Below are 27,098 nucleotides of genomic sequence, written 5' to 3'. Positions count from 1 at the left end.
GATTTACCTTAACGAAGTATAATTTAACAAATCTATAGCTGAACCTACTGGATGGTAACTCAAATAGCTGATAGTTATATCAAATAGTTATGCTAATGGTTAAGGTCACACACGTATTAATGTTTATTCATATTTATTCATATTTATTATAATATTAGTGCCCTATAGTGAATAAATACCTACTGCTGAAATAAATAGGTCAATAAATATTTCAACATCATCAAAGTTATTTTTATTTTAGCAGTCTACTACAGCATATCGGAGTTAAACCTGACTATGTGCTCAGAGTACAGACTTTCATTTTGAGTATTTACATCACAATTGGGTAAGTGGTGTGAAATTACAAACATTTTCATACATAATCCCACCACCTCCACAAACTAACATGCATCATAAATGAAATTGTCATTTTAAAAACTTATTTAAAAGTCATATGATTAGCAATGGGGCGGCACGGTTGCGTGGTGGGTAGCACTGTCGCCTCACAGCGAGGAGGGCCTGGGTTCGATTTCCCCGGCCGGGCGGCCAGGGTCCTCTCTGTGTGGAGTTTGCATGTCCCCCCCGTGTCTGCGTGGGTTTCCTCCGGGTTTCCTCCCACAGTCCAAAGACATGCAGTCAGGTCAATTGGACATGCTGAATTGCCCCTGGGTGTGAGTGACTGTCTGTCTGCCCTGCGATGGACTGGCGACCTGTCCAGGGTGTATCCTGCCTTCCGCCCGATGACCGCTGGGATAGGCTCCAGCACCCCCCCTGAGGGAGAAGCGGCTTAGAAAATGGATGGATGGATGGATGATTAGCAATCTCCATAGATGTGCCATTTACCTTTACTATGTAGGTTTTGGTGATTTGGTGACTTCTGGTGGAAATATGTAATTGTATGCAACATGCAGTAGAACAGTTTTTAATGCCACTTGCACTTCTGACCTGTTCTACACGCAGATGAATGTGCAAGAACTTTGGGAGAGTATTCAAAGAGAACATCAAAGAGGATATGAGTGGATTATCTATTCATAGAATAGATTACAATCACTTTCTTTTTGAGTCGGTGCAAGTGACGGTAAAGACGTATGACATAATCTGCAAAATCCCACAAAATCTATCCTGACACCCCTGATTTAAAGTAGTAATTTGAACAAAAAAAAGAACTCTTTAAAGAACTGGGCCTTAAGGACACACTCACACACACACACACACACACACACACACACACACACACACACACACACACACAAATTTATACATATGTGTAGCAACATCAGGGAGGCAGCTCAGATTGACCTTCACAAAAGTTGATGCTTTTCCTATATAGTGTTGCACCTACTTTTGTATTAGTATTGCAATGTTATTTCAAATTTCAGAGTCTCCTGTAAAATGGATTTCTAGATCTTCTGATGTGAACTAATTGAAGAAGGTGGGTGCCTGATGGAAAAGAGTACACAGTCCAGCGCTTTCGCCATCACATTCCGATCAATGATGTGAAAAATGGAGATAGACAGCAGATACAGTACAAAGCAATGAGTCACCAGAGACACTGTCATTCTGATGCAGAAAGCCATCTATTTGAGGCTCGGTGATTTTCCTGCTGAAATGTGAAGTGTACATGTTTTTTTTTTTCTGCACTGTTCTTCAGTTCATGCCAAGCTGTAATCATAATGAGACATTGTTACAGAAAGATCAAATCTGGCAAGGAGGACTCACAAACACATCCACAACCACACACTCACACACACAAGCTGCTTAGTGCAAAGAGCTCTCAGGCAGACAGGAGAGCATTAGAGCTACAAAAATGGCAGGCTGCACACACACACACACACACACACACACACACACACACACACACACACACACACACACACACACACACACACACACACACACACACACACAAAGTCTCAAACACTGTTCATGCCACTCAACTAAGGGGACTCCCGCTGAGCTGTAAAAACTGGCTACTGCAGCTGATGGTGGCTTGCGCCTGGAATCTAACAGCCTGAATTCACAAGCACATTGAGATTTCAATCCTTCTCAAATTGGCTGAGAAAGCATGTGGGGTTAGCGCTGGCTTTTGCTTACTTTACACCACTTGCACATAAAAACAGCAGCACCAGTACAAATCACCTCATTTACGCTATGACATGCACATTAATGCTAAGGTACAACAATCAAATGTGCTTGAGAACAGCAAAAGAAGAGCAAGCCTTTCAGTCACGCGCTTCATTCAGCGGACCGCTGTAAATGCAGTGGGAACCTGCATTCAAGGACTTTCCTGCATTCTTAAGACCAAGACATTATTCAACCCTGCACATATTGCTCATTTCACAAACACCATAATGAGGAGATCCAGTACTTTTTCAAGAGCACTGAATGCATGCTATTGAGTAGTCTTGCATAAACCTGCAGTGTGTCAATAGCACATGTCCTTCATGAGGAATTCCCGCCCCTTTTAATGACATTTCCAAAGGCAGCCAAGCATCATCTTGTGAGGGGGATCAATGGGGTTAATGAGAGTTCACTGTAGGTGAATTTCTATCATATCGCAAATATATTTTTCAGTAAATAACATCATATTTCCTACTTGATATCTTTATATATGTTGTTATAAATGGGTTTACAGTCATCTGGAAAAGTTTAAATACCCCATGTATATATGTTTTGTTGATGTAAAAAACTGACACATCTTCTATAGGGAACAAGTTTGAATATGTTATTTTATTTAGTGCCGAATTTCTGCATATTTGCTGTGTTTAACATTTTGGGGGGAAAAAGCATAAAAATGTGGCCTGTTTATGTTTTATTTGTTGTTCCGATATGTTTAATTCAACAAATAAACAGCAATTGTGCATCAAAATGTACAGATGTGTGTTCTGTTCAGAGAATATGATCTCTTATTTTCAAACAGACAATCAACAACACAAATAATTTGATCAGATGTGCCTAAACTTTTACATACCACTGTAAACTGAATGAACATGAGAGAAAGAGAGGGCTGGAGAGAAATACATATACATCCATACACATATAAACATTACACAATTGCACAAAAAGTTCCAATAATATTGAAGTAAAATCTACCAGGAATTAATTTTTCTGCTGTTTACTTTTGTGCTCCCAATTGCTCCTTTAACTCTTCCTCCCTTCCAATCTTAAAACCAACCAGTTGATAGATCACCAAAACTGTCACCATCAGAAAATCAGCACTTAAAAGTATTTGTCTTCACAAGAAAATTAAGCTCCACTCTTGCTTCAGATCTGAAAAAATCCACAGGTGTTTCTGTCCCTCTTTCCCCTGTGAGAAGACAATTCAACACTATGAGTCTGAAAGAATGTGTAGCTGTCAGGAAGTTATTACTGAGAAAAGGAAACGGACAAAAAAAAAGGAGAAAGTTTACATTAGAACACCAAAACTAGACATCCGAAATGTGGAGCAAGGTTTTGGAAACTGTTAAGTCAAAATCTGTAACTGAATCCCAGTTGTATGTGCAACCAACTTCTAATACTGAACTTCGGAGGTGAGTGAAATATCTGTGCAGATTTCTTTGAAGAACTGAAAGTGAGTTTGCTGAAGAATAGAAACTGTAATAAAGGTCGAGGACAAAACCAAAACTACATACTCAACAATGTGATTTTATATTTAGTTGTTTTGGCTGCTGAGTAGTTTGTGTGTGTGTGGGTGTGTGTGTGTGTGTGGGGGGGGGGTGTAGTACACTCTTTAAAAAGATGCTCTTGAGTTAAGCGAGTGGTTCTACTTATAACCAATTGTTCTATATAGAACCACTGCATGTTCTTTGCATGGTGAAATGGTTCTTTAGATTGCTAAGCTTGTAGCAATAGAACCTTTTTTTGCTATACAGGATCATTTTCTAAAGATTTTATATACAACCATATACAACACAATCCATATACAGCACATTCTCCATCAATCTGAAAAACCATTTCACCATGCAAAGAACTATTCAAATCAAATCACATCAAATTTATTTGTATAGCACTTTTTACAACTGATATGTCACAAAGCAGCTTCACAGAATTCCAGAAAAGAATGTAAAAATCCCCAGGTGAGCAAGCCAGGGGCAACGGTGGCAAGGAAAAAACTCCCTCAGAGCTAATGGAAGATTCCTTGGGAGGAGCCAAGGCTCACAAGGGGGGACCCATCCTCCTCTGGTCAGACTACCTACAAATGATTATACTACTAATATTAATAGCAGTAGTATTAGTAGTAGTAATAGCTAGGAGTCTATGAAAACATTACAGTAGTTTTCCAGGCAGCTAGTCCAATGCAGGTTTCGGTAGCTGGGGCGTGGGCAGCTGGTCTGAAGTGGGTTGCAGGAGGGCTCGACAGTCAGTCATCCTTCAGTGTCATGTGGACATGTGGGTGGTCGTATACTTGGAAAAAAAAGGCAGGGAGATGGAATTAGTTTATATCCACGCAAGAAAACATTTCTATATAGAACTCATGGTTCCAAATTGCCTTAAAGAACCCTTTTTAAGTGTGTTTTCATTTCAGTTGTGTCATATTGACTGATCATATGATGTTATATGTACTTGGCTTTAAAATGAAGTGGTACAGAACTATCATTCTGTAATGTGATAATCAATGAACATGATAGAATGGATCATGTAAAAACATTTGTCTCTGAGTTATGAGTTAAAAGTATGGTTGAGCACTGCATCAGTGTGATCTCTTAGGGATTTAAAGCCCAGGGTTCCTTATCTCTGGTATTTAGTAAATCTCCTTTAGATTGTTTCCTGCTGATTACCATACAGTAGGGATTGGCAGTAACCTGAGAAAATCAGAAAAAAAACAAACAGTGATTGTAGTAAAATGTACTCTGACTGGTCCCCACTGACATGCAGTAGTATGACAATTGGTTTCAAGTCATTAGATCTAATTTGAGACATTAGTAAACCTTTACATTACAGATAAATGTAGAAAATCTCATTTCACTGCATCATAGTTACTGGGTAGATATGACCCTACATTTGTGCGATGTAGACATTTAGTTATAACTGTATGTGGATTGTGAAGAACAATTGTTCAACATACCAGGCCATTTATAGTCCTACACAGTATATCTTAGAAGGTTATATTTGCGATGCCTGGGTCAGTGCTCTCCTCTCCTCTTCCTTTAGAAACGCATATAACATATGCACGCAGTTGTGTGAAATATATTCCTCCAAGGCAGAGATCAGTCATTTATGTGGTGTGCAAAACTTTGAACACCCCATGTTTTGTTGATTTTTTAAGGGATATTAACACATCCTCTACAGAGAACACACTTCTGCACATTTTAATGCACAAGTGCTGTTTATTTGCTGAATTTAACATGTAAAGTTGGCAGAAAATGGACATATTTAAGTGTTCTCCATAGAGGGTGTGCCAACGTTTTCACTTAGAAAACCAACATATTCGTAATTTATTGGAACATACAGTATCATGTTTTCACACTTTTGCATATGCCTGTATAAACCCATATAGTAAAAACACACATTCTACAGTCCCCTTTAAAATCATAATGATCATATTCTTTTTTACATTAAATCTCTTTACCCCATAGAATTAAATAGACTGCTTTTGATATTCAGCTTCTCAGGCACAATACAGGGCAACCAATCACAACAGACCTCCTTTACATATATCAGTCTGATACATGTAAATGAGCTCTGTTCTGATTGCCTGTCCTGCTATGTGTCTCATTGAAAAAGCAGCCCTGGCTGAAACACTTCTTATAACTTCAGCATGAATAGGTGGGGCCTAACTGCCATAGGTTGAATTGCTGATCATGGCATGATGTCACAAAAACAATGAATTCAAAATGTGCCTTTACTGCAGCCTAGTTTCCTGTAAGCGAGAAAAAATGAAATAAAATAAAGGAGCCAAAAGGGCTTCAGACTCACTTTTGGTTTCCTCGGTGGTTCCACTCAGTAGAAAAATACAGGGGTATAAATGGCAATATCACAGGAGGGATTTGGTTTGCCTCAACTGGAGATGTAGACAGCGACTGTCCTTTCATGTAAACAGAGGAATTTGTCAAAAATGCTGTCAAACTATGCTGAGCGCTAGTTAAAAATTTCCTGACATGCACTGATATTTCAATGCAAAAAATGAGGGCATTACCATAACGCACTGATAGATGTATTTCTTGATGGTAATAATAATCTTTTTATACCCGTCTTTGGCTGTATGATTCAAATCCTCCTCAGAACCATTCCAACGGTCTAAGATGATGCTTAAGATAAATCAGCATTATAACTGACCAAAAAATCATGGCATAAAAAAATTGCAATGCCTTTTAACTTAGGTCAGTGCGTGTGTATGCGGATTAATGTGCCCACTATGCTCCTTTTCCTTTTGAAGCTCATGTAGAATATGCATGCAGTTGCAAGCGTGAAAAATATTCCCCCAAGGCACAAATCTTTCATATCCAGAGGGGTGAATAATTTATACTGGCTGTGTAGTGGAGCAGAAACCCATCATAAACAATTTCTCTTACTTCCAGACAAGGCATACGCATAAAACAACTGAACTACATTAAATCATGCACATAAACTAACAGCATGTTTAGCTGTATACTGTAAAAATACAGTAGATTTACAGTGAAAACACTGCAGTGATCTTTAAATATAGTAAACTGCTGTAAATATAGGGGGCAAGTCAAACATCTTTTTGATTTTCTAGTTGCTGTTATTTTCAAAGCATACTGGGAGAGTGAGTCATCTTTAGCAGCCTGCTTCCCAGCATTTTGTTAGTTTTTGTTAATCTGCTTTTATTTTTTCATACATGGCTCATTTTACATTTTTTTCTTTTGTTTTGTTTTAGTATGTTATTCTTACCCCAAAAATACTTCTGAATGCCAGAGATATGTTTTTGTGTTGCACAACCATGATGGCTTGTGTTTCCGTTCATTAGTTCATCTCATAATGGTATAATTAACAGATATTTGATTACTGCTGTCTTTGTAGTCTTAATGACTGGAATATGTGCATTAACTGTTGTAATATGATGTTATTTTCTCAGCGTGTCTGATATACAGACCTACACTGTTATGAAAAATGGTGGGATTGTTGTCATAATGACATTCTAAAAAAGATGGTTCTTCAAAGGTTCTTTAGAAAAGGGAATGGTTCTATTTAGAAGCATGAGTTCTATATAGAACCATTTCATGATGGTGAAATGGCTCTTCAGAGTGAAAATATGATGTACATGTTTATATATAGAACTATTTTGAAAATGGTTCTATATAGCACCAAAAAGGGTTCTTTTATTGTCATGAGCTTGTAACAACAGCAGAACCCCTTTTTTTCTTTGTGCTATCAAGAACCATTTTCAAAATAGTTCTATATAGAACCATATACAACACATGATCCATCAATGTGAACAACCATTTCACCATCCAAAGAACCAAGCGTGAAATGGTTCTGTACAAAACTCACGGTTCCATGAAGCTGGATAGAGAGATTTGTGATGTTTGCTTATATGTTTACTGACACAGCTGTGGCTTCACATTAGAGCCCATTTGAGCTGTACATCAGACATACAGTGGAGCTGAAAGACTGTTCAAATACAGTTATTAACCATAGAAACAGAGTGAATCATTATCATTCTAAAATGCAGTATGAGTACAGTATAAGTACTGTAAATGAACAGCAATTTACTGCAGAAAAGACTGTACACAGTTTACAGTTCGTGTGTAGTAGTGCTACATTTGTATAGAAATGTGGTTTTATCTCAGAGGCTAGGGGGAGTATGTTTCTCTAATTTTCCAAACACTTGAGCTGCATAATTCCGTTGTTGAGATGTAAACAAAGTCAAATTTCATTTCTATACAATAGTGTTAATAGGACCTAAAAGTCATGAAGTCTACAAAGCAAATATAGTCATTTTATTTACATTTCAAAAAGGCCAGTGAATCTACCTTCTGAGCTTTGTATGTAATGCTGCTGATGGTAAACTAGTGGCAAATCTGACACAAATACATATTTCTTGAGGACTGTTTTGCCTTAAAATGCTTTGCATGTACTCAGAGAACATATGTGTGACTATTTTGTGTATTAGCTTTTTCTGAGGGAGCTTTTAGAGGCAGAAAACTCTTCAGATGTCTGGTTCCTATCACCAGCACTGTGAACAATTCTGAGTTTCTCTAGAACAGAGCATTTCACACCAAACCACTCTGAATGACTTAACTGAAAGTTTTAACTGTTTACTTACGCATACATTTTGAAAAATCTGTGGAATTCCTCATTAAAGTCTCCTTTACATCACAAAAGGTTCTTCAGCAAACCAGAAGTGATTCTTCTATAGCATTTGCTTCAAAACACTTTTTGGGCCCCTTTAATTTTCAGAGTGTATGTCTTTCCTCTAAGATTTGCTCCTCACACAACATTATCAATTAAACATGCATGGTGCACATGCATTATTTGCAAGGAACATGAAGTGAGGTCATATGAGGCTTTCCGTCAGGGCTACAGTAGTAGCACCAATTCCTTGTAGAGCTCCATTTCCATATGCCATATTCCCTGCGCTGCACTCTACTCACTGAACAAATGCTCTCCTCTCTGAGTAAGAATGCTCTCTTTGAATTGGAACAGTGTGGTTTCACAAAAGAACCATCAGGTTGCTATACTGTGTTCTCTTACAGCTACTGTAATTCAACTGTAGTGTGATTCAGATGCTAGGCACCACATCCATATACATTACATTCTTGGTCCACTTCGTCACTGTATATGCCTTATATAAATTCCATACCTCTAATTTTGTATGTATGGCTTGAGTAAACAAGTCCTCTGAGATTTCAGTCATATTTGGTCAAATCAGCAAAACGATAAAAATCTCCTGAACGTTCCAGTAGCTTATTATGTTACTGTAGTTTTACTTGGATAAAATGCAACAAATAAAATTATGATTATGACTCTGCATCGAAATTTAAAGGGGATTTCCACCCATTTTTCCAGATTTTCAAAAAATTGCATAATTCAAGTGAAATAAACAAATCAGTTCAGACAGGTTTGATATGAAATGGTTCATTGTAGAGAAACTTACTGACTCATATTTTATAATGGTAGTGAAAGGAACCTATGATCTTATCATTTCAGGTGCTATCCAAAACCACCAGTGAACCTACATGTGTCTAAAGGGTTTTTATGTGTAATGATGATCACAGCAAAACAGTGGTAAATCTGAGAAAATACGTTTTCGTTGGGGACTATTTCATCCGGCATGTATTCCTCCACCATGACAGTGGTTTAAAATCTTTTAGGAAAAATCTTTTTAAAACTATGGCAAAGAAATGTCAGACAAAGTATTCGCTGAAAGCTACCTCACAGCTTGGGTCGTCTGAATCCTATCACCACCACTGTGAATAATTCTGATTTGGTAAGTTTCTCTAGACAGGAGCATTTCACATCAAACCACTCTGTATGACTTTGTTTACATCTAAGCCATTTACTCAAGTAGAAAGTATGAGAAACTGACGGAATTCCCCTTTAAATGTTTTGGACGTCGGGTTCCTATCACTGTCACTTTAATTCTGACTGTAAGTTTCTCTATAATGGTGCATTTCACAGTAAAGCCCATTCACTCATTAAATAAATGTATAAATAAATAAATAAAATACAACATCACTCTCAATGATAAGCACCCCCAAACACATGGCTGCACCCACATATGTTCACATCTACAAGTGAGACTAACAGATCGATTGTAGATTGCAGAGACCTCATATACTGAGGGATGTTTCAGGTTTAGCTCAGTGGGGTTTTCTTATCACTTTAACCAGAGTGTACCAGACCGGGTCACATAAGAAAGCTTGGCCTGTCTGCTGTTGTAGTGCCAATGAAAAATATAGGGACAATAAATAAAGTGTACACACTTAAAAAAGATGGTTCTGCAAGGCTTCTTCAGTAAAGCCAATGGCTTTATCTAGAATAACATCTATACAGAACCATTTCATGATTTAATGGATCTATTCATGGTGAAATAGTTCCTCAGATTCACAGGGAATTGCTAGAAGCTTGACATTGTAACAATAGCAGAACCTTTTTTTGGTGCTATACAGAACAATTTTCTATATAGAACCATGTACAACACATTCTCCATTCATCTCTCTAGAACCACTGCCTTTACTAAAGATCTTTTAAACTGTGTATATAATGTGATCTCAGCGTCTTTTAAGACAGTTCTCTAATATCACAAAATAAAGTCTCCTGAATGGGAACCAATGGCGATGCAACAGATCTGAGGCAGACGGAGCTGCTTCACTGGCCTTTGTTTGCTGGCTTGTCATATTGGCTCATGTTGCAAACACAAGAGGGCGTGTTTGTGTCTCTCCACAGCTTCATGCCCCACAGCTCCTAGGCAATTCTGCAGCCTCATCCCAGTCAAGTGCATCACCCTGTCCTTTCAGGCCGCGCGAAGAAAATGCTTTTAAATTAGTCCAGGCACATAAACCCGGCCGTCTAACCAACACGAGCGATAAGCATTTCATTTCATCTTGATTTTTCAAGTCTGCGCTGAATTAAAAGACGAAGTTCATCTGAGGGCTGTGAGTCAGGATGAAGTCATGCCACCTTGTCACGGATAGCGAAAAATACCCAGTATTGAAAACACCTCCAGCATCCGTTCAAGCCAACCTGGACACCGTCTGTGCTCTGGCAGGGTCAGTTCCGCGCTGGGGGTCGCGGGTTTCTCCGTTTCCAACAGCTAGCCTGTTTTATTCTCTTCTCCATTTAACTTGGCCGCTGGTCTAACAGGGCGAGCAGTGCTGGCAACTCCGCTCTCTTTTGCGCCCGTTCGTTCAGGCCGTCCACCCCTCGCTCTGAGATTATATTACCACGTGGCTGGCGCACTTTAAAACGCCCATTATCTGTAATTATGCGTCGTAATTGCGTTTTGGTTTAAATAGCTGCAAGCGAGAAAAGCGTGCCATCGATTATAATCCGCTGCCTGAACACAGATTTTCACCTTTAGCTGTTAAGTTTGGGGAGATGAATATGCATTGGGTGATGCCGAGGGAGGCAGAGATCAACACTAACTTAGGCCTATAATAAACTATGTACCATGAAAGTCCCCCTACACCTCATTACATACCAGAAATTGGCAATAGGAAGATATTTTAGTATTTTGGGGGTCACAAATTAATAAAAACGTGGGGAAACGCTGAATGTGTTCTTCTGTCAAAAAAGAGCGCCATTCGGTATATTTGTTAAAGTTCAAAGAGCTCCTATTTCTGCTTTTATTTCCAAATCCCGCGAAAAAGAAAGGCCAACCTCTTTACATCGACTTTAAAACGCAAATTAGGCCGCGTCTACATTTGATCATATTTTTTAAATGGCGATTGAAGCTTCGTAATAAGACCCGCAGGCTGGCGGTTTCGTGTCGAATTAAAATTAAGTTCTGAAATAAAGAAACAGCGCAGAGCACTGAGCGTGCTACTGTTTTGTCCACCCGTATTCCATAAAGCCCCGCCCTCCTGCGCCGGGATTGGCTCGTCGCGTTCGGAGTCCCGCGCTAAGCCTACTTGCCGAAACTGCGAGCCAATCCAAGCGCGGCAGGGCGGAGCGCGGCGGAAAACGGGCGGTAAAAGAAATAACAACAACAAGGCGACGTTAAGGGCGCTAATCAGAGCGACCGCTCGCGCTTCTCGTCGACCAATCAGCTTCTCGGGAAGGGGACGCGTCGCCGTGCGACGTCAGTCCAATGGCGAGAGAGAAGGAGTGGAAGCAGACAGAGTTTGAGAGAGGGAGACGAGAAAGAGAGAGAGAGAAAGAGAGAGAGAAAGAGAGAGTGTGGGCTAGCGGCAATGCGGTGACCGAGCACTGGAACTCAGCACACACACACACACACACACATACACTCACGCACACACTCACATACACACACACACCCTCACACACACTCACATACACACAGTGCAATCCTGATTTCGGGACGTTCAGCGACACACTCGGACCCCCCGGTGGCTGGAAACACGGGCGCTAAGGGCCTTCACCTCGCTTTTAAAGTGGACCTAACACCGCCTTACTTTCTGGACATGGGAGACATGGGAGACCCGCCGAAAAGTAAGTCTCTTCTTCCCTACGAGAGCTGAACGGGTTCACATCAGTCGCGCCTTTGAAAAGAGCTAGAGAGCCGCGGTCTGGTTCTCCGGTCCTCCGCCCGCAGGAGCGGCAACTTTCTCTCTCTTTAGCTTCGACCAAAGCGGTGAAGTTGAGCGTTTAACTACGAGCCGGTCGAGGCAGTGATGTCACCTTAAATCTCCCAGCTGCGTTATTATTATTATTATTATTATTATTATTATTATTATTATTATTATTAGGACGGTTATTGTCAGGAGCCTACAGCCTCAAAAAGTGTTCATCAGGGATCCTTCAGTAAAGGCAGAGGTCATGTATCATAAATGGTTCTTCTCTATGACAGAAAACCTGTTGTGTAAAGAACCTTTTAAAATATCGTTCCGTGTAGCAGGAAAGCGTGAAGAACAGAATGCTGGCGTTTTTGACTGAAAGTGTATTTTGTGTAGTGCTTGTAGTTTTTTTTTTACTTTATTTTGAATACTTTCATTCTTCATGGTTATTATTATTATTACTGTTATTATTATTGCTGCTATTATTGTGAAGTCAAACAAACTGGGAGAACTGTACAAAGTTGCGACGCAGTCTGTTATTAATCCAGTAAATTTAGGTCAACCTTATTGTTTAACTCGCTGCTCTTCATAACGAGACATTATAGAAATGATGAGGAAAATAGAAATGGCAGAGATAAATAAATGATATGTGGCATAAATTATATATATATATATATATATATATATATATATATATATATATATATATATATATATATATATATATATAATAGATGTGATGTAAATTATATAATATGAGGTATATATTGATATGAGTGATATCTATGATATAAGTAATATCAGTGATATCAGTAATATTAGTGATATGAGTAATATCAGTGATATCAGAGATATTAGTGATATTAATGATATTGGTGATATGAGTAAAATTAGTGATATTAATGATATTAGTGATGTGAGTAATATCAGAGATATTAGTGATATTAGTGATGTGAGTAATATCAGAGATATTAGTGATATGAGTAATATCAGATATATTAGTGATATTAGTGATATGAGTAATATCAGATATATTAGTGATATTAGTGATATGAGTAATATCAGAGATATCAGATATATTAGTGATATTAGTGATATGAGTAATATCAGAGATATTAGTGATATTAGTGATATGAGTAATATCAGAGATATTAGTGATATTAGTGATACGAGTAATATCAGTGATGGGGGGGAAATTAAGGCTCATCTGAGACGCGTTTCTAGCCTGTAACGTTCTGCGGTTCTGTGCTCGAGCAGAGAAGCGGCTGATCTCGCTGTGTGTGGGCTGCGGGAATCAGATCCATGACCAGTACATCCTGCGCGTGTCGCCGGACCTGGAGTGGCACGCGGCGTGCTTGAAGTGTGCGGAGTGTAACCAGTACCTGGACGAGTCGTGCACTTGTTTTGTCCGGGACGGGAAGACGTACTGCAAGAGAGACTACATCAGGTGAGGAGAGCGCGCGGAGAACATTCAGCTCAGCTTAAAAATACATGAACGAATGAATGAATGAACGAATGAATGAATGAACGAATGAATAAACACTGCAGATGCATGTTTCGAGTGCATCTCAGAAATGCAGAGCTCTCATTAATGAATGGCTGGAGACGTGTTGACCTCACGCTGTCATTAGTGCTCTCTCTCTCTCTCTCTCTCTCTCTCTCTCTCTGTGCACCTATATGCTAATATACTGTCTGTAATGAGTCTTTATTTATGCTGCTGTTATGGTGCGTTGAGTTCATTCTCCAATCCAACAAATCGCGAACTGTCACACTGCAGAGCAGCATTAAAGACAGAGGAAAGCGCGGCGCCTCATCGCTGAGTCCTTTTTTATGCCATTAAACTCAGACTACAAAGAGCATTTTATTAAGCTACATGATAACTATGGCTTTATAATATCAATAATCTGATTTGTTTATTTAATAAATGCTCATGTTTATGCGGACTTCAAATAATATAAGGCCATGATTAGAGTTAAGCTGCCCATAATAATAGCGGTACAACAATAATGATAATAATAATAGTCATTATCATCATAATAATAATAATACATAATTATCAATCTAATCATCACACGTAATATAGTGCGCACTCAAAGTGACGAGAAGTGATAATAATAATAATAATAATAATAATAATAATAATAATAATAATAATAATGATGATGATGATGTATTATTATTATAAAATTATACAATTAAAATATCATTATTTTGGTGTAACACACTGGAGAAAAGACGAACAGAACAACTATAATAAATAAAAATTAATAATGACAACAATAATTGTGATTATTGTGATACATGCTGGATAAACCGATGAAAGGAGCGGATTATTATAACGTGACGTGATATATGGTTGTAATAATAATAATAATTATTATTATTATGGGCCTACGGTGATGTTATTTGTTATTGTGATACTTTCTCTGAGCTAATTTTATTGTTGGCGCTATTTTTTCTGTGCTGTCACCTCATATTTTCATATTTATTTGTTTTCTTGTATCTATTATTTTTATTCTGTTTTTTTTTTCTTTTCATTTAATCCACTCATAACCGCTCACTGAAGTCCCCCTGACGGGGCTGGGTGTGAGTGTGAGTGCCGGTGGTCTGACTCGGCTGTTTGTGCTCCTCCGCAGGCTGTACGGGATTAAATGCGCGAAGTGCAATGTGGGCTTCAGCAAGAACGACTTCGTGATGCGCGCGCGCTCCAAAGTTTACCACATCGAGTGTTTCCGCTGCGTGGCGTGCAGCCGCCAGCTGATCCCGGGAGACGAGTTCGCGCTGCGGGAGGACGGCCTGTTCTGCCGGGCTGACCACGACGTGGTGGAGCGCGCGAGCATGGGGCCAGGAGACCCGCTAAGCCCGCTCCACCCGGCCAGACCACTGCAGATGGCAGGTAGGCGACCTCCCCTCCCCTCCCTCTGGGAGCTGGCTTTGGCTCCGCTTTGCTCGTTCAGACTGTCTCTCACTCGAACTTCGCTCGCGCTTCTGTTTATCACTATTATCGCAGATACACTGAGCGGACCTGATAAGAGGCTGATGATAAACAGGCTGTGAGTGGATGGAGCTGCTGGGAGGCCCCGCGGATTGAAATGTTACTAATAGCCCCCAAGACTTTGTCAGTGGTCTGCCAACATTACTCGTTTTATTTTTCCTCCAGTTTGTCTGTTATTGAATTCGGCCATTCAGGCATGAAATTGCTGCTCTCCGCTGCTGCGGAGCTAACCAGCCGAGAAGAGCGCGCAGCCTCGCCCAAACAGCCGAGCTGATCAGGAACACATCTGGAACAGCTGCTCCTGCAGGACAGATCACGGGGTGTGAGGAAGGCCGCGATGGGGCGTGTAGTGTATGTGGTGCTGCAGGCTTCCTCTGGGTTAGAGTTAAAGGGTTTATTCATTAAAAGAGGAGAGAGATCTAAAATCAGTGTAAAAGTGAAGAGCGCATTGTGGCCGAGCCTAATCCACTTATGAAAAGCCCTCCACATAAAGGAAGGCTGAAGTGGCCTGATGGTGGGGCGCGCCGGATCTGGGCTTTAGTGACACTCCAGCAGCGGCCGCGCTTTGTTACTGAAACGCTATGAAATGTGCATGAATATTATATTTGTTAGCAGCGGCGTAACTGCAGTTGGGCAGTTGCACTCGGGCTCCGTAGCTCAGGCCCCTGGACCCCTAATGTCTTTACCGGACCCCTTTATGTCATTCTACAAGCCTGACACAAGTGTGGTTACGACAACTTTATTATTATAATAATAATAATAATAATAATAATAATAATAATAATAATAATAAGCATTGGCTTATATTAGAGCACCGTCTTGGTTAAATCATAATTGACCATTCATTTTCTAACAATTCATTTTCTTACAGAGCATTTATTATTTCTCTCACTAAGCTCCACGTCACGCCGCTGTTTGTTATCATACTTTATGAATTATGTGTGCAGACTGTTATTACAGTACTACAGTGGCGGCCCAGTCGATTATTGACAGATAACATATCAGGTTATAATGTAAACTAATGTGTTTATACACTGAACACAGTACCGCTATTCTACACATGATATTATACCTTTAATTTAATTTTATACCGTATTTATATTGCTTGTTTGGCGGTTAGGCTACATCCACATTAGCTCATCAGAAACCAGCCATAAGAAGGCATTGAGCAGCTGCGGTGGTCTTTGTTTAACCAATTAAAACGCAGGCGAAGCTATTTTCTAGAATAATCACGAATTCTTATTCATTTTGTTGAATATTTCAACAAGCGAGGAGGTCTCGTACCTCCGGAGAGTGGTGGTCTTACAGCCGCGCACTCAAAGCTGCTTCATCCTGTTGCTGCGGCGAACTGAACGCTTTCGACGCTTTTACCGCGTTTCTCACATTTTTAATGTTTTATTACTGGAGATGCGGGGCTTCTCACCCTCTGAACTGTGGTAAATAAGGAGTTTTAGCGGGATCTTCAGACTTTCAACCGTCGGACACTCTTAAAGATGGTTCTTCAAGGGTTCTTTGGTAGAGGCTATGGTTCTCTGCCTGGTGACGTTGATCTTCAGATTGATGGAGAATGTGCTGTATCTCTATGTTCATATATAGCACTAAAAGGGTTCTGTTGCTACAGTATCACCCTTGTAATAACAGAAGAACCATTTTTGGGCTAGATGGAACCATTTTCAAAAATGTTCTAGATATAACTATATCGCTAGAAAGTCTTGTGTCTCCACTTTTATCACTTTTAACTTTTCTTTAAAGGCCTAGAAAAATGCAGCTGACATTTCAGTTTCACTGCATCGGGAACACCAGAGACGCGCCAAATGACTTGAATGAAATTCGCGTTTCTTTGACTTCAATTCACAGTTAATAATGTTTGTCCCTCTCCTGTCAAGCTACCAGTTCGGAGCTACATTCTCCATCAATCTGAAGAACCGCTTCACCAAGCAGAGAACCACTGAAGACTGAACCCTTTTTGTTCAGTCTGTGTTCTTAGCTTCTGTCAGATACGCTGAAATAAACGCAACAGACTGGCCTTCAACTTTAACACTTTCCCGAGTTTGTTTGTTTGTTTGTTTGTTTATTTGTTTGTTTTTTTCCCGTAGCGGAGCCCATCTCGGCGCGACAGCCCGCGCTGCGACCGCACGTGCACAAGCAGCCTGAGAAGACGACGCGCGTGCGCACCGTGCTCAACGAGAAGCAGCTGCACACGCTGCGGACGTGCTACAACGCGAACCCGCGGCCGGACGCCCTGATGAAGGAGCAGCTGGTGGAGATGACAGGCCTGAGCCCGCGAGTCATCCGCGTCTGGTTCCAGAACAAGCGCTGCAAGGACAAGAAGCGCAGCCTGCTGATGAAGCAGCTGCAGCAGCAGCAGCCCAACGACAAAACGGTAAGAGCGCAGAGCGATGGAAAAACAAAAAGTCAACCACAATGCATTTACGTGCGCGTTGGAGTAGACTAAGAATATGCTGAAATGGTGACCGTGCCTGTCGGGGCTGTGCGCAGAACATCCAGGGCATGACGGGCACTCCGATGGTGGCAGCCAGTCCCGAGAGACATGACGGCGGTTTGCAGGCGAGCCAAGTGGAGGTGCAAACGTACCAGGCGCCCTGGAAGGTCCTTAGTGACTTCGCACTGCAGAGCGACATCGACCAACCTGCTTTCCAGCAACTGGTAAGTGCGGGGAAAATACAGGCCTGAAGTACTGCTGCTCTATAAGACTCCTATCTACTGTATAACAACACTAACAGACCTACTACTCAGTTACTCTTACTATATAACAACACTAACAGACCTACTACTCAGTTACTTTTACTATATAACAACACTAACAGACCTACTACTCAGTTACTTTTACTATATAACAACACTAACAGACCTACTGCTCAGTGACTTTTACTATATAACAACACTAACAGACCTACTGCTCAGTTACTTTTACTATATAACAACACTAACAGACCTACTGCTCAGTTACTTTTACTATATAACAACACTAACAGACCTACTGCTCAGTGACTTTTACTATATAACAACACTAACAGACCTACTGCTCAGTTACTTTTACTATATAACAACACTAACAGACCTACTGCTCAGTGACTTTTACTATATAACAACACTAACAGACCTACTGCTCAGTTACTTTTACTATATAACAACACTAACAGACCTACTACTCAGTTACTTTTACTATATAACAACACTAACAGACCTACTGCTCAGTTACTTTTACTATATAACAACACTAACAGACCTACTGCTCAGTTACTTTTACTATATAACAACACTAACAGACCTACTGCTCAGTGACTTTTACTATATAACAACACTAACAGACCTACTGCTCAGTTACTTTTACTATATAACAACACTAACAGACCTACTGCTCAGTGACTTTTACTATATAACAACACTAACAGACCTACAGCTCAGTTACTTTTACTATATAACAACACGCACAGACCTACTGCTCGGTTACTTTTACTATATAACAACACTAACAGACCTACTGCTCAGTTACTTTTACTATATAACAACACTAACAGACCTACTGCTCAGTGACTTTTACTATATAACAACACTAACAGACCTACAGCTCAGTTACTTTTACTATATAACAACACTAACAGACCTACTACTCAGTTACTTTTACTATATAACAACACGAACAGACCTACAGCTCAGTTACTTTTACTACATAACAACACTAACAGACCTACTACTCAGTTACTTTTACTATATAACAACACTAACAGACCTACTACTCAGTTACTTTTACTATATAACAACACTAACAGACCTACTGCTCAGTTAATCTTACTATATAACAACACTAACAGACCTACTACTCAGTTACTTTTACTATATAACAACACTAACAGACCTACTACTCAGTTACTTTTACTATATAACAACACGCACAGACCTACTGCTTGGTTACTTTTACTATATAACAACACTAACAGACCTACTGCTCAGTTACTTTTACTATATAACAACACTAACAGACCTACTGCTCAGTTACTTTTACTATATAACAACACTGACAGACCTACTGCTTGGTTACTTTTACTATATAACTACACTAACAGACCTACTGCTTAGTTACTTTTCCTATATAACAACACTAACAGACCTACTGCTCGGTTACTTTTACTATATAACAACATTTACATTTACATTTACAGCATTTAGCAGACATAATATAACGACTGATATAACAACACTAACAGACCTATTGCTCGGTTACTCTTACTATATAACAACACTAACAGGCCTAATGCTTGGTTACTCTTACTATATAACAACACTAACAGACCTACTACTCAGTTAATTTTACTATATAACAACACTAACAGGCCTACTGCTCAGTTACTTTTACTATATAACAACACTAACAGACCTACTGCTAGGTTATTCTTACTATATAACAACACTAACAGACCTACTGCTCAGTTACTCTTACTATATAACAACACTAACAGACCTACTGCTTGGTTACTTTTACTATATAACAACACTAACAGACCTAATGCTCAGTTACTTTTACTATATAACAACACTAACAGACCTACTGCTAGGTTATTCTTACTATATAACAACACTAACAGACCTACTGCTCAGTTACTCTTACTATATAACAACACTAACAGACCTACTGCTTGGTTACTTTTACTATATAACAACACTAACAGACCTAATGCTCAGTTACTTTTACTATATAACAACACTAACAGACCTAATGCTTGGTTATTCTTACTATATAACAACACTAACAGACCTACTACTCAGTTACTTTTACTATATAACAACACTAACAGACCTACTGCTCGGTTACTCTTACTATATAACAACACTAACAGACCTATTGCTCGGTTACTCTTACTATATAACAACACTAACAGACCTACTGCTCGGTTACTCTTACAATATAACAACACTAACAGACCTACTGCTCAGTTACTCTTACAATATAACAACACTAACAGGTCTACTGCTTGGTTACTCTTACTAAATAACAACACTAACAGACCTACTGCTCAGTTACTTTTACTATATAACAACACTAACAGGCCTAATGCTCAGTTACTTTTACTATATAACAACATTAACAGACCTAATGCTCAGTTACTTTAACTATATAACAACACTAACAGACCTACTGCTCAGATACATTTACTATATAACATCAGTAACAGACCTACTGCTCAATTACATTTACTATATAACATCACTAACAAGTCTATTGCTCAGTTACTCTTACTATATAACAACACTAACAGGCCTAATGCTCAGTTACTTTTACTATATAACAACATTAACAGGCCTAATGCTCAGTTATATTTACTATATAACAACACTAACAGGTCTACTGCTCAGTTACTTTTACTATATAACAACACTAACAGGTCTACTGCTGAGTTACTTTTACTATATAACAACATTAACAGGCCTAATGCTCAGTTACTTTTACTATATAACAACACTAACAGGTCTACTGCTCAGATACTTTTACTATATAACAACACTAACAGACCTACTGCTCAGTTACTTTTACTATATAACAACACTAACAGGTCTACTGCTCAGATACATTTACTATATAACAACACTAACAGGCCTACTGCTCGGTTACATTTACTGTATAACAACACTAACAGACCTACTGCTCAGATACATTTACTATATAACAACACTAACAGGCCTAATGCTCAATTACATTTACTATGTAACAACACTAACAGACCTACTGCTCAATTACATTTACTATGTAACAACACTAACAGACCTACTGCTCACATACATTTACTATATAACATCACTAACAGACCTACTGCTCGGTTACTTTTACTGTATAACAACATTAACAGGCCTAATGCTTAGTTACTTTTACTATATAACAACACTAACAGGCCTACTGCTCAGATACATTTACTATATAACAACACTAACAGGCCTACTGCTCAGTTACTTTTACTATATAACAACACTAACAGGCCTAATGCTCAGATACATTTACTATATAACAACACTAATAGACCTACTGCTCAATTACATTTACTATATAACATCACTAACAGGCCTAATGCTCAGATACATTTACTATATAACATCACTAACAGGCCTACTGCTCAGATACATTTACTATATAACATCAGTAACAGACCTACTGCTCAATTACATTTACTATATAACATCACTAACAGACCTACTGCTCAGATACATTTATTATATAACAACACTAACAGACCTAATGCTCAATTACATTTACTATATAACAACACTGACAGACCTACTGCTCAGATACATTTATTATATAACATCACTAACAGACCTACTGCTCAATTACATTTACTATATAACATCACTAACAGGCCTACTGCTCAGATACATTTACTATATAACATCAGTAACAGACCTACTGCTCAATTACATTTACTATATAACATCACTAACAGGCCTACTGCTCAGATACATTTACTATATAACATCACTAACAGACCTAATGCTCAATTACATTTACTATATAACAACACTAACAGGCCTAATGCTCAGATACATTTACTATATAACATCACTAACAGGCCTAATGCTCAGATACATTTACTATATAACATCACTAACAGACCTACTGCTCAGATACATTTACTATTTAACAACACTAACAGGCCTAATGCTGTGATACATTTACTATTTTACAACACTAACAGGCCTAATGCTCTGATACATTTACTACAGTACTAGCACAATACTAGAACTGCTCAACATTGATATAATTACTCAATTACTTCTAGGTGCTGTATTACCCTGCTCAATATTAGGCTACTATAATTAGTAATACTACTCAATACTACTACCACTACCACCACTAATGCTTACACTGGTTAATAGTTAATTATACTATGATATTAAGACAACTACAGCTCAATACAAACACTTCTGCTGCTGCTTTAAAAAAACTGCTACTGCCTATTCATTTCACAGCTGCTCAGTTAAGGAGGGACAGGCTTTCTCTTTCTCTTTGAGCTTTTCTTAGTTAAGGAATTTTTCCTGACATCTGCACATCTTCAATAGTGGTGGAAACTTGATTTCCTTGTGTGTGTGTGTGTGTGTGTGTATATATATCGTTTTATTTGTGTACACACACACTCACATACGTGTGTACACAAAACTGTATATATATATATATATATATATATATATATATATATATATAGAATAATAACAACGTATAGTGCCCTTTGAATGGTTAAATGGTTCTTTGAATGGTTAAATGGTTCTTTGAATGGTTAAATGGTTCTTTGCATGGTTAAATGGTTCATGTATATTGTTATTCAAGAACCTTTTAAAAATGGGTTCTACTTTTGCTTTTGTTACAAATCAAAAACTTTTTTGGAACATTAGAGAAAATGTTTTGCTAAGAGTGTACTATTATTATTACTACTACTATTACTGATAATAAAAAATCAACACGATATCAGTCAGTGCTGTTTCTGAAAATTTGCTGGCTCTATGCGACATCTTTGGTGGACACTGACTTACCCGAGTCATATAAGTTTGTATGGAACAATGAAAGGAATGAATACTCATTAATCATTATCAGTAACACCATGTCAAAAACAGACAAAAAGCCTACATTCCCATGGCCTCCCTGGTGGTTTGCAGGCTCTAAGTGCCTTTAAAGGGGAATTTCACCCTTTTCTCCAAAATTTTCTTCATAGTTCATTTGCTAAGATCAGATGTCTGAAGGGTTTTATGAATATGAAAGTTATATCACTGAGAACTACTACGTTAAACAATTTTGAATACACAGCATGCATCTGAAACTAATTATTGTTTTGTGCTTGCACCCCTAATAATAACAATGCATTGTGATGTGTTGCAGGTGAATTTTTCTGAAGGAGGTCCAGGCTCGAACTCGACAGGGAGCGAAGTGGCATCCATGTCCTCCCAACTGCCAGACACCCCAAACAGCATGGTGGCCAGTCCTATAGAGGCCTAGGCAATGTTGGATTACCTTGTGTTCCAGCAGCTGAAGGACAGGAGGAGTGAGGGGGGGTGTCTGCGCCCCCCATTTCCTCCTTCTGTCTCTCACTCTCGCTCTCCACACAAGCCCTCGGCTGCGTGTCTTCATACACTGTGATGACAATCATGGGAACGAAACGCTGCTGGAACGGACTGAGCGCTCTGGGCGACTCCTTTGTTTTTTTGGGGAGGAAGACGTTGGTTGAGGAAAAGATGGATGAATCTCATCACTGCGCGGTGGAACTGCTCGAATACACATTTTTTTGCCAAACACCCCCAGTTTTTTTCTGTTTTTTTTGGACAAATCAGTGACCCTCTTGAAAGAGGACTGATATTAATATAAGCAACCGGCGCGCGCAGCATGAGTAGCCTATAAATGAACCAACCAGTGACTGTCTGTTCGGTTTCTCTAAAACTCTAAAACTGCGATTAGCGTTCACAAGCATCTAAATCTGAGGACTACTGCTTTTACAGGTTTTTCTTCTGTTCTATGGTCTCTCTCTTTTTTTTTTTTTGAAGCCCGAGTACTAAAGCATTGCAACAAGGTATACCTCTATTTTACCACGAAGCTGCGTGGGAACTTCATGTGTTTTCGTGTCCGTCCAAGAGTTCTCTCTCTCTCGCTCTCTCTCTCTCTCTCTTTCTCTTTCTCTCTCTCTCTCTCTCTCTCTCTCTCTCTCTCTCTCTCTCTCTCTCTCTCTCTTTCCCAAAGATGTGTATAGTTTTAAGTTAACATGTTCAGCTAGCGGTGGAGAAGGTTTCTCTCTCTCTTTTTTGTTTGTTTGTTCCTGTATTACAGAATAATTTATTATTTATTGTCGAACGACCTGCCACTTTTGTGTATCTTTAATTGCTGAAGTAAAAAAGACAAAAAAGGAAAAAAAAAAAAGAAAAAAAGAGGAAAAGAGTATTGTCGACTCCGAATGATCTATCAGAATTTACGTGTCCTGTCGTTTGACTTAAAAATGATGTAAGAGCAACGCCATATGTGGTTATATCTTCAGGAATATTTGAACAATAATAAAAGTTTGACGTACTGTACGTAAACGCATGGGAGACATTTGGAAGCTTTTTCTTAAATTGTCTATCAATTTGGTGTTCATTTTTTGCTGTTTGTAGTGTTAGAACACTAATATTAGCTTTATGAAGTGAAAGCTATGCCTGATAAGATCTGATATGACTAACTGCAAAAGCTTTGGCTGGTCTATACAGCCAATCATACATCAATGGAAGTAGTCTACAACATCAGGCCTACAGCTCAGACACTGCAGGTATTTTAGAACAGACCCAATATCTGATATTTTTCATCTGCTGTTCTGGTGGGGATACATGAACATTTCTAAAATGTCAAAATTGGGACTACTTAGATTAGCATTGTGGAGAACATTTATTTCTGTAGGGTTGCAAATACAGTACTATGACTAAAATGCAGAGTACAGAATACAATAATTACTTCATCAAATATTGATTTGAAAATCAAAACAATCGTTCAATGTGGATATTATTTAATGCAAAACATTTTCTGATACCAACATAATATAGATATTTGTTGGAGAAGGCTGACATTTTTTGAGATAGCATGTCTATTTCAGCAACTTTTCATATTCTTTGGTTTGGTCATAAGGTGGGATCTGTAGAAAGACAGACTCAGCCCACTATGGGGGCTTTTATAGCCATATCTATGCTGTCAGCTTTTAAGTGGGATGGCCTACCGCTGCTGTGAAATATGAAAAGAAGTGACTTTCGGTGTCTGGATTTTTCAGAACCTGGTCAAGCTTACGCAAAGGCCTTCCAAGTTAGTGAACCTGACATTGTGAGGAAAACCAGGTCACGCTTGCATGGCAAAGCTAGGATGGTCAAGCTTGCATGGCATGTGGAATATTTACTGCACTTTGCTCCATTAGAGCTTCCTTTATGTCCGGCCACAGGTATTTAGCTGGTGTGTTGCTAGTTAATCAAGACAGCGCATGAACAGAACACAACGCGTGGAAGAGGAGGAAATCTCTATTATGTTTTTTTTAAATGTCATTCAGGGCTCTTCAAAAACAAATGGAAATATGCAGGTTTCCATGAGAAAGGCTCCTCATGTGAAAAGATGACTTCAGAGGTCCACTGTGGATCTTTGTAGATCTTTTCTTTTAACATTTAACTAATTGTTTATTCACTGTAATGTTTCCCTAAACACTCACCCCAAAGAAAATATCAAGCTCGACCCACAAACTATCCTTAACCCTAACACCGTCGATAATCAACTGCATTTCACCAGATTGTTTGACAATTTATGCTTGTCTAGATAAGATACAGGAAACAATCACAATAAGGAATGTCTCAGTTCTGGTTGAACTTCTGTACATGCAAACTGCCATAAACACAAGTGATTTTACATAAAATTAATGTTGTTTTGATATATTTATGATCAGTTTTAACAATTTATGGTAACTGGGCTGTTTTCTGTTGTTTACTGGACTATTGTTTGTCCAACTGGGAAGTAGTGAGGAAATATATCATGCCTCATAAGTGGTGCGCTTAGTGAGATCTTACCATAGATACAAAAGCAAGGAATTTAGACAGATGTAAAAAAAGAATAGGCATTTTATTAATACATGGTATAGGGGTTTTGGGGAGTCTATATCTGAATGAAGACATTTTTGGTTTGTTTGATTCTGTAGCTTAACAGGAGGGTCACTGCTTTGGTTCAATTCACAATATGTTACTCAGTCACATCTATAGGGTAAAAAGCCATGTTGAAGCTACACAGGATAAAAAGCATCACTTACAAAGATCCCATTTTCCAATGCAGAAATCAGGCGAATGTGAAGCATTTGTTTTCGGGTCATTAAGCATAACAGCATATAGTCAACTGAACAAGAAATGCAAAAAATAACATTTCTGCTTAGAACAATCTCTCATATTTTGCGATGGCACAGTGCTTGGCTCATTTGTTGAACCACACATTGAGTGACGGTGAGCTTACACAGAGCGGGGGTCCCCTGTTTAAAATGCCAGCTCTATTCTCCAGTGTTCCACAGGGCAGAAGAGGGGCCAGTGGGTAGCACAAAGCCTCCCGATAGAATAGCTCCCAGAGTCCCGTCGAGCCTCCCGGACCGCATTCAGCTCGCCGACTTACCGGAACAAAAGCGGCACTGTACCTGGAGGAGGCTCCATGGAACAATCACACTCTCCTGGATGAGACCTGATTACATTGTGAGCCGGGCAAGCAATCCCTCCCCAAGGTCCAACGCCTGACCACAGAGTCACAACACCAGGGAGGCTGGTGAGCTCAGCCCACAACTGTTAATCAGTCCATACTAATAGCAGATGGTTTACAGGAAATTATGGCATTTTGGGGACTATTTACAGAATATTAGTGCACAATAGGAGGTTTGTTGGAAGCCTTTAAATGGGGAACATAAGGAGAACATTGATCGTTCCTTGTGTACTTGGACTTCTGTTGTTCCCTTTTGTTTGTTACAGTTCCAGCGGATCTCAGCATTCCCCGCAACATAATGTGCATTCCTATTTTCCCATCCCAACAACAATCTATGGGACATTCTACACAATTCTATGCAATTCCACACCAGTTTTTTCACAACATACACTAGCTGCATTTCAGCTGAATTTCAACCAATATAAACACAATGTCAGCTCAGCAGCTCAGAAATTGAGTACAAGTATTAAAGAACTTGCAGCAAAGAAAGGATGCTATGGTGTCTAGTTCAAGCATATAGGTAGGCTTAAAAGGCTGAGCTCACAGGACCATTTATATATTGAATATTGAAATATTCATGTAATATTTCAAGGTCCACTACAAGTGCCTGTATTTCACTGCTGACGTTTTTGGGTACATGGAATAAACTATGGCTTTTTTGGGTCTTAGCACAACATTAAAAATTAAATAAAAACTCTGGCCCATTGATTTGTTGAGATTTTTTAATATGGCACTTTAGTGGTTCAGTTTGACA

General features: G+C 39.0%; 1 protein-coding gene across 1 annotated transcript; it reads left to right on the top strand.

The window, feature by feature from the left end:
• Positions 1–11,742: 11,742 nt before the first annotated feature.
• isl1 (ISL LIM homeobox 1) lies at positions 11,743–24,177 on the top strand. The gene is made up of 6 exons (XM_017716060.2): positions 11,743–12,054; positions 13,377–13,566; positions 14,756–15,015; positions 17,211–17,497; positions 17,614–17,781; positions 22,997–24,177. The coding sequence occupies exons 1-6, from the start codon at positions 12,027–12,029 to the stop codon at positions 23,111–23,113; spliced, it is 1,050 nt and encodes a 349-aa protein (XP_017571549.1). The 5' UTR covers positions 11,743–12,026; the 3' UTR covers positions 23,114–24,177.
• Positions 24,178–27,098: the final 2,921 nt, after the last annotated feature.

The sequence above is a fragment of the Pygocentrus nattereri genome, chromosome 20 (genome assembly GCF_015220715.1).
Source record: "Pygocentrus nattereri isolate fPygNat1 chromosome 20, fPygNat1.pri, whole genome shotgun sequence".
Taxonomy (NCBI): Eukaryota; Metazoa; Chordata; class Actinopteri; order Characiformes; family Serrasalmidae; genus Pygocentrus; species Pygocentrus nattereri.
This window is presented reverse-complemented; position numbering and strand designations above follow the sequence as displayed.